This window comes from Rhyacophila brunnea, unplaced genomic scaffold, assembly GCF_057557595.1.
Source record: "Rhyacophila brunnea isolate RB1 unplaced genomic scaffold, BYU_Rbru_1.0 scaffold_17, whole genome shotgun sequence".
Classification (NCBI taxonomy): domain Eukaryota; kingdom Metazoa; phylum Arthropoda; class Insecta; order Trichoptera; family Rhyacophilidae; genus Rhyacophila; species Rhyacophila brunnea.
In genome coordinates, this window is record NW_028232827.1 from 7081309 (window position 1) to 7091629 (window position 10321).

At 31.9% G+C, this 10321-nt stretch overlaps 1 protein-coding gene across 1 annotated transcript in view; it reads left to right on the forward strand.

The window, feature by feature from the left end:
• Window positions 1-10009, forward strand: part of LOC147073621 (uncharacterized) — a 44393-nt gene extending 34384 nt beyond the window's left edge. Inside the window, exon 5 of the mRNA XM_085944664.1 lies at window positions 9953-10009. Within this exon, the coding sequence (XP_085800790.1) occupies window positions 9953-10009 (57 nt within the window). The remainder of the gene's footprint in view (window positions 1-9952) is intronic.
• Window positions 10010-10321: the final 312 nt, after the last annotated feature.

Here is a 10321-nt window from a genome sequence, read left to right on the forward strand (position 1 = left end):
TGAGTATCCATGTATAATATAGATATAACAAGGTGGACTTGGCTGATTTTGAAATAAAGCGACACATATCATTCTCTCATTGGCAAATTAAATTATTTTTACAGAATATGATATAATCAAGTGATTATATTATAAATATGTCAATATGCAATTAAGAAATATTTTTCTTAAGAAGGTAGGCTTTAAATAATCGCCTAGTATTCACCACTGAACAATGTGCTTCATTGAAAGGAATTATGGGTTTGCGGACTATGCGGTCTAATAATATATTATACAGAAATTATTTTTTTAAAAACTTGAAACTTGTCACAACGTAAGTTTTTAATAGCTAGCTCAACAGCGATGAATATATTATCGTCACCTCAATACTACAACTAGATAACTCTGATTTGGTCATTGTTGGGAAAATGAAATTAAAACTTTACTTGATTAACATAAATCTAGGCTATATTATTTAAAATAAAAATGAAAAATTGTGATTGTTTAATTGGAAACGATTAAATAATGTTCAATTGTATGAATAAATATTGTAGATATATGCATATTATTTTATGCAGTTATGGATTTAAAGTTATCTAATATTTTCAAACATAAAATAATTAATACAGTTCCCATAAACTTCTGACTCTCTCTCTCCGACCATGTCCGATCCTAATAGGATCATATGGGCATCGACAGAGTAGAGGTTTGTATTAACAGATTTTGTTTTTTACGAGAAATGGATGTCAGCCACTTGCTCAACCTATTAGGTCCATACTCTGACTCGTACACAAATTGCAAAACAATGTGTGTACTTGCCAGACCCAGGATTCGAACCAGGGACCCACGGCGTGATAGTCAAACGCTTAAGCCGCGCGGCCACCGTGGGTGTTCTGACTTAACTACCTAGTTTTATCATATTGTAGAAAAGGAATTAATGTAGAATCACATTTAATATCTAACTAAAAAACAGTAAAAATCAAGTTACCTAGTAGTAGTATTAAGGTGACGATATACTTTTGTCAAAAATTGGTTAGTAGTTAAACGGTTTAAAATTTTCCCATTAAATTGGAGGCTCGAGTCGTAATCCGTTTGCTTGACTGAGTCCTAATCAGTGGAGATAGGGCTACCATTAATATACGAGATGATAAAAAATTGGCCTTTGCAATTTACTGAAAGCTTTTGAATAATGAAACAATTCACTTAGATGCTAAGTAGCTTTTCTTATTGGAAATCACGGTGGCCTCATTCTGTCTGAATAGAAAATTGTGGCTGGTGCTTAATGAAAGTTGTTACTTTGTCGTCAAAAGGGGAGAAGCAATATGTAGCACCACTTTTGCGATTTTATGGCCTGAGGTGAAAGATTTACGGTGACAGAGGCGTCCCGCCGAAGGCTGCGCATCAAATGAACTGAAGGAATTGGAACAGCGCCTGTTAAACTATCCTATCGCACGACCCATTTCAAAAACTCAGTGCTAAATGGTTATTTAACTGAATTTTTGGATCAATGAATAAAGCAGTACTTTTTCATACCGAGAATTTCGGTTAAACTCCCAGTAAAACTTCAATACACCTATGTGTCTGGGTGTTTCTGTGATTGGCTGATTGTATTATACGAGGTATAAATGAGAGCTCTGCCATTCTGGGCAGTGTTGACCTGTGTGTCCCTGATAACTATCTTAGAAATAGAGAACATCAGTTGTTTATTCTCCCAAGGTGCAGAACCAACCTGCCACTGGTGATGCCAATTGGGAGGGCGATAACTATGTTCAACGAAATTTCTTCGGGTGTTGATATATTCCACCTACGTGAGGATGAGTATAGGTGGACGTTGTTTATAAATTCTTAAAATAGGGTCTGCTTAACTCATCCGGTGTACTTCCTTGTACCTATCTAATTTATATTTTTTGTATGTACACATTTCTACTGTTTAATAACTTACTATATATTATGTCTATTCTGATCTATCTCTTTTTTATGTAATACTGTTTTATATTTCTTTGATTCTAAATGTCATGTTGTGAACGTCTTAAACTTATAATTTGTACTGTCCACAATGTGTTAAAAATAAATAAATTGAAATTAAAATTGAATAAGGTAAATAAACATTTTAAGAAAACGAACTATTATTATTATTTCATTATTATTTCAATATAAACATAGTATATTTTCAACTTTGACCAAACAAAAGGTATTTATGAATTAATTACTGTTTTAAGTATAATTCTTTGTTTCTATATGTCATGTTGTGAACGTCTTACACTTATAATTTGTAATGTCCACAATATGTTTAAAAAAATAAATTGAAATTGAAATTGAAAACAAACAAATTTTGTTTCGTTTTATTAAGGACACCGTGAAAAACTCGGTAATATACCTACATTAATATATAAATGGGTTGATAACTTTATCATTAAAAGGTACAGTCTCAGTGAATGACTTGAGTTCAAATGCTACCTACTCAGTTAATATTTTTTTTTACTAAAATCTAACCGCTTCTGGAGAAAAGTAGGAGCTTCTCCGAACTGATTCAGAAAACCGTCAGTTGACGTATTTATTGCTAGAGATGATTTTTTTCTATATATAGCTATATGCATGAGATGTTTTCAAATTATGTAATATGTTAAACAGTTATTTTCACGAAAGTTGAATTTACACACTATTGGTGACAGAAAATCCATGCACGTGTACAGGCGTTATTATACTGTGTTCTCGAACCGTCTAACTCCATTTGGGAAAATTGTTCAGGAAAGAGAAAAAACTTAATATTTGAACCATCGAGCTTAATTTAACAATTCCAAAAATATACATAATTTTTTTTTAAACAAATTAGCTGCACTATGAAATAATATTGTATTTAGCTTACCTTTTAAACATAAACACAATTATTTTTATAATATAAAGAGCGAAGTTGTTCCATTTACGATATTGGAAATTTAACACTTGGTTATTTTGTGTGAATAACGATAACGCTTTTATTTATATGTTTAGGAGTTTGAATTTTTGTGTGAGCATAGAAAAAAATCTTTATAACAATATGCTATTAAAATCTTATCAGTTATCTGGTTTGCGGATTAAGCAGTCGATTTGCCATAGTCTCAATGGTGTATTTCGTCACTGTTCTGGCAGAAGACACTAATTCGAAAAAATGACATATTGAGTTAGTTATACCAAAATGTTCCTTATTTTAAACTTTACCGTCTGAAAACCTTCTTAATAAATAAACAGTCTTTATTTTAAAGTCATCCTTTTTACGATTACTTAATAAACTCACATGATAGACCATTTCAAACATTTTAACAACTTCAAAGTCAAATTACTCAAAACATGTATTCTCCAGTTAGTGTGTTCTGCCAGAACAGAGACGATTTGGTAGCTCGCTTGGCTGACCATCGAATGGTGAACAATTCAAGACTGATCCAGGCCTACCGTGTTCAATTTTCAAATTGATTATGGCAGTTATTCGTTATTGGATTCATTTTACCAGCGAAATTAATATACCATACGCTCATAAGTTTAAAATTAAAAAAATCTTTCGCGGGCTACTTGAAAAATGATGCGGACCGCACTCTAAGAAATGTCAATGAGACGATTGTTTGAAAATCAAGCAGAAGTCGAATAATATTAGTATTGATTTCAAAGAATAAATACTTTCTTTAACTCTTTTAGTTAAAATAAAAACTTCTGCAATGTTGATAAAGGCATGACTGACGTAACTTTATGTATTTAAATAGTTAACTAAGTAAGAGATCAAACATAAATGCACTAACAGATGATGATAATTATAATAATCTATAATAAGGTGGGGTAAAGAAGAGGACGATGTGACTTTTGAACGAGAAACTTCTGTATTGCAATATTTTCAAGATATTCAGCATATTATCATCAACATTATCAGCTGTGGTCGATCCGCTGCTGGATGAAAGCCTCTCCTAACTCTCTGCTTCTCTTCTCAATCCCTAATTCTTTGCTTCCTCACACATCCACAGAACTTTATAAGTTTGTCTATCAAGCAGGTTTTAGAGTACCTCGTTAGTGTCACTTGGGTATTACTGTATGACGGCATTTGCCCAACGGTTGTCCATTCATCTAGTGCAGGGGTCGGTAGTTTGTCAAGTGAGAAGAATTAAATTGTCAAGAAAACAGGATAACAAAGGTACCAAAGAGCCGCATGTATTATTATGTATATGGTTTTTAGGGGGGAAAAAAGTCAAGATTTTTTATTAAAAAAAATAATTAGAACGGCGTCCATGCATCGCTTTCGATAGCTTTACTATATCTGGCAAATAGTTACTTATTTTTAATTGAATACATGATTGTAAATTTTCATCCGTTGTTCTGACACTAAGTTTATTTTTTATTTGGTTCATAGATGAGAATGTTTGTTTGCATATATTATATGTAGAGCCAAAAATTGTGAGAATACCAATTGTTAGTTTTTTTTAACGCGTCATATGTTTCAGGCAACTATTCGATGTATCACATACATGATATTATTGTTTCTATTTTAGGCAGTTTTTTTATAGCTGTCCACTTGTGCTGAGAAATCAAACTGGATTTCACTCTTTCGCGTTCTTCCAAGCGGCTGGTCAGATCTGTGAATTTGTTGATCCACAATTCCTTGCTTTTAAAATTTATTAACTACAATATCTGGAGTGAACTAACATCTGTACCTATCGAGCGGTGTCAATTTAAGTTTATTGACATTTATTTTGAGAGGACGTACGATAAAAGCTAGTGTAGTCTTACTTGCTCTGAACTGGTGTGAACATACAGGTGAAGAATATGAGTAGAGTAAAGAGTGGTAGAGAGTATGCAGTATAAGTCTAAGTTTGTTCGGCAGCTCTATCGCAACTCATAAGTTATAAGGCTGCTTGAAATGAGGTGAAATTTGAGTTTATGTCTGAAGAACCGCAAACGTCTATGCAAAGATCCGCATGCGGCTCGCGAGCCGCTTATGCCGACACCTGACCTAGTGACATGTCAATATCTTTGCCTATTTATCTGCTTCCAATAGATTAATAAGCAAAAAAGAGTTCGCGATTCAACGCATATTTGATGGAATTCGTGATAATGTGTAAAATAGATTATCACAACAAAACATCACTAAAATGAATATTTTAGAATTCATATAAATAATCTATCTACCGTCCCCCCTTACCTGAGTTTCAAAAATATTAATAATTATAACCTTATACAAACTCAAATTTCAGTACCTTTGGAAAAACTCAGCAAGCGTCACACGTGTCGAAGAACAGTATGTTTATTTTAGTGATTATTAAGTAATAACCGATTTTATAAATTATTGCTTTATTATTATTTTCTGACTCTATACACTGAGTCACTGATTTCCAACCTACCTGCAAGTTAAATTTGATACCCCCCCACCTGTTACATTTTCTAATAATAAAATAACAAATGAACATCTTAGTTTTTCGATGCCAAACTGTTTTCGATTTCAATATCTACTATCAATAATTATTAACAATATTCATTCAATTGCATAACCGATTCAATATGTATAACGTATATTCATCATCATCATCATTATCAGCCTAAACATATCCACTGCTGGATGAAGGCCTCTTCAAGCTGCTTCCACTTCTTTTGGTCCTGTGCGTTGCGTTGCCACGTACTTCCACAGAACTTTATCATTTCATCGATCCAGCGGTCTCTAGGTCTTCTTTGAGCTATGTTTCCAGCCCATCTCCATTTAAGGCTTTTAATAAACTCTATTAAATCGCAAACCCTTGTCTGCTTCCTTATCCACTTATTCCTCTTTTTGTCCTTTCGCGTTATACCCAGCATGCACCTCTCCATACCACGTTGTGCTACTTTAAGTTTCTGGATCTCTCTTTTACTTAGGTTCCATGTTCTAACGTATATTATGAATCGTAATATAGTTTGAAAACCTACCCAAGACCAAAATGATTCAATTTTGCATTTAGCCCATACAACCAAAATTACAAATTGAAATAAATAGAAAAATTTGTGTTTTCTTTTTTCATAAAATTAAAGCCATATAAGTAAACGTTGTTGTATGCAGGGTGCTACATTTGTTTTAAAATAATCTAAATCCATATGATTCACTTTTAAAATTTACTAAAAACGACAATAAGTCCATTTTTAAAGACAACTTTTTGAAGGTTACTTTCGCATTTAAAACCTGATAGGATAGCGTTATTATAAATATAACATTACGTTTTCATTAATAACCTTTGATTTACTTATCTAATTTTTTATTACAACGTTTTTATTAGCTCGTATTCTTATTTGTCCGGTGGTTGTATGTCCAGTACAGATCTTGCAATCGATTTTGAACTAACTTCCCAACTAGATAGACATTTGAAACTTTTAGAATATATCAGAAGACGATGCCAATGCATTCTTTTAATACTTTTAGCCATCTTTAAGTAGAATTGAATTAATTTTCAGTTAATTCTGTTTTGTATGAAAAGCTATTTCGGAAGAAATTCGTAATACAATCCATTATTATTGGTTGCTAAGTGGGTTGCTAAATGGAAATTAAAATGAAATGTCAAAATGACATTTCAGTATTCTGTATTTGTTTGTTTTTTATTTACTTCATATCAAGTACAAGTTTGAGCATATTGAGCATAATAATTCAACAGAAAATTTAAAAACATTGTACATAAAAAGTCCTTTTTATCTTGTGATTATTTTATATGAATTATCGCCCACAGTAGTATTTTTTCCAATATGTCAACATTTGGTTCATGGATTTAGGCAATTTTAATACGTATTAATATATTTGGATTTACTCCTGTTACGTTTGATAATCATGTTATTTACCCAGTCAGTGAAAGATGTGAACTAAAATCCCACTCAGTCGAACTGTGTCAGTGAGTCTCCTAGAAAATTTTAAATTAAGACGGTACTTCAGTTAAACGGAAAATAATTTTCAACTATAGGTGCGACGTAATTTCGGACTGGCTGGCAGTCGGAGAGCGAAAGTCGAGCTGTGAACATGTCAATTTGTTTTATGATGGCGACGGGGGAATTAATTCTTAAATAGTGTAAAGATGGCTAAAAAACGTTACCCATTTACTTGAAAAAGAAAATTTGTCAATTAATATATTATTATTATTAGTAATAGAACAATAAACATAACATTAAATGGACGCATTTGACTTTTTATGAGAAATTATGTTTTGTTTTGCACGCGTCATTTGCACAATCTTCGCGTTGCATAGTCACGATCGGTTTAGATCATGGGTGGCCAACCTTTTCAGCAGCCTGACCAGATTCTAAAAATGAGATTTTCTACCGGGCCGCACAACCGATTTTTTTTATTATACAAAACAAAAAAGAAATATATTATATGTTATATTATATTAATAAAATAAAACAAAAATGAGAGTCAAACATATTTATTAGATTAGACTTTTTTTAAATAATAAAAAATAAATAAAATAATATTAAAATAATAAATTTCAGTGAGAAGTTTCATTTTGTGTGGCAGAACTAAGTGCATTAATATCGATATCGAGTGAGGTTGTTCCTACACGCAAACAGTTTTCCAAATTCACATCAGTGATTCGTGTTCTCACTCGTGATTTGATATGGTTCATACGACTAAAAAGCTGCTCACACGTGTAAGTGTTTCCAAATAGCGAAGTCATCATTAGAACATGTTTGTAAAGTGCAGGAAATTTCTCCTTATCCAAATATGTTTTGTAAAACTCTTCCAACCCATCCTGATGGAATTTCTACTTTAACTGTTCATCGCAACACATTTCACAATGTTCCATTTGTAAATTTCCCGGTAATAAATTCACGTCTACGGAGAATGGAGTTGCAAATGCAGCAAAAGGCACACGGTGCTTTTTAAATTCTTGAGCTAATATCGAATCTCAATTTGCAAAATTAGCTCATCTAGCGGCACCATTTGATATTATTTTTATTTTCTCACTGCTCCACGGGCGACAAGTTGACACTCAGTGGGCCGCGGGTTGGCCACCCATGGTTTAGAGTTTAGACCATGCCCCAGCTGAAGTATAGCCTTAATGTATTTTCAATAATAAAAATCTGACACTTTTAAATTTTGTATGTAATATTCAGTATATTATACCGATATTCAATGGATAAATATAATACCATTTAAAACCACAAAAAATATAAAATTCATCAACGCGAATTAATGCACAAAACGCGCACAAAATATTCAAAGAAAATAAACAACCTAAGACCTTCATTAAAGTATTCTTGAAGAATTAACAAGAATAATAATATATGACCCAGATTTACGAACCACTCAAATTGAAATGAGAATTTATTTCGGATTTCCGAGCAGTCAGGTCATAAAACATCCTATCTTTACATATAATTCTCGTATTCATTTTTTTCCAAAACAGTAAAAATATACGACGAACATTTTCCTAATCTTCCTAGATTTGTTTTTATGTTTTAAATTGTTTTCTTTTGCAATTTTGCCGCACATAATCAAAAGCTCTTTGAAAGAAAACAAGTAAAGCTGTAAAGCTCCCTTCTTATAGCTTTAGCTAGCGCCCGCAGAAAGCTGTAAATAATACTAATATTGTGTTATTCATAAAGCAACTATCCCACATATGCAAAAAGTTCACATATTAATCGATCCGGGTTTAATGCTGTTTTTCTACCGAACCAATTTCAAAGTTAACCAAAAAACTATTAACCTAGTCACGTATTTTAATATTATATGAGAAATAGTTTTCTGTCCCATAATCAGAAAGGCAGCTATTTGCCAAAGTCACATTTTGAAATAATGAGACATTAACGTAAATACTGTGGATGAATCATTTGATTTATGATATAAGATAAAAACAGTATATTCTCAATCGATGCTGTATTTTTGGTAATGAATCTCGCTATACAGTCATCTTGTTTAGAATAACTACCGTTTCCTTATACTGAAATAAATTTTATACTGCTTTTGACTTTATGTCAAATGGTTCAGAATTTTTATATTGAATTGAATTTGTAATATTTGTCGAAAAGCTGCCCTTTTCCTTATGGAGGCAGTTTTGTCATAGGCGAAGAATACTTGTTAGAGGGACGTAGAAGACAGCCATACTGCCCTGCTAAGTAAAAAACAGTGTTTTTGGTTTTAGTGAAATGAGAACCCAAGTTTTAAACTAAATCTTCTATTATATTATATAAAATGATTGGATTATTTTGACATAATTTCTACTGTATATTTAGAACGACCTCTCTGCTATTATTTAGACATTAAAAATAAATAATCTCGCATATCGTATAAAAGTGATAAAATCGTTTATTGAAACTGCCTCTATTATTATCTCGTTTATTCTGTTTCTTTTTGAAGATGTCCGGTTCTAAGAAGATCATAATATGGGCCTCCACAGAGTGGAGTTTTGTATTAATAGTTTTTTTTTTTACGAGGAATGGATGTTAGCCACTTAGCAGGTTATTAGCAAATTATTATCAAGCAGATTAACTTGAATATTATGTTAGTAATAATTCATTTTATTGAATATAATGTACATATTTTGAAAAATTGCATGAACGTGCGCATTATAAAAAAATCTAGGAAAACTTGGACGGAATAGGATTTGAACTCACACCCTTAACTGTCCGGGTAATAATTGGTCTTAGCCATTAATCAATGCTTAGGCATTATAAATTCCGTTAACAAAAAAACAATTTTGTAAAATAAAGTATGATAATGATATTACTGACATAATATTAAATAACTTGCATCAGGAGTTATCAAAATTTTATTAAGTAAGTATAATAGTTTTTAATTTATTAAAGTATTGGACAGTAAATCGAGTAAGTTTGGTTACCATTGATTATTTGTTAATGTATATTTTTGAGGATTTTGAAATCATTCAGCATTGAATAAAAACCATTTAAGTTGTGGCGATCAACGAGTCCTGTGAGTATAAGCATTGTCAGCAAAATTCGTGTCATATTATTTAATTATAATAAATGTACATACATTTTTTCACAGGCCGTCAGCGTATCGGTTAATGCTTACTCAGCAAGAAACGATGATGGTGATAAATAAGATTGCCTATGCCTTATCACATACATTTCACACATATCAAATTACCTATTGCAATTATAAACCTTTACCACAGTAATATTATTAATATTTTCATTTCTCACCAAAGGCATGGGATACTCAGTGTAAGCATTTTTCAATCGTGAAGAGTTCAATAAATAGGCAATCACGATTGAATCAAAATCTCACTCTGCATTTTATCTTGGTGGAAAACTGTCACACTCTGTTTCATCATCCCTCACCAAAAAAATCTACCTTGCTGTTATCTTTTATCATTGTACCTATGTATACTACGTTAAAATTCCCACCACCACC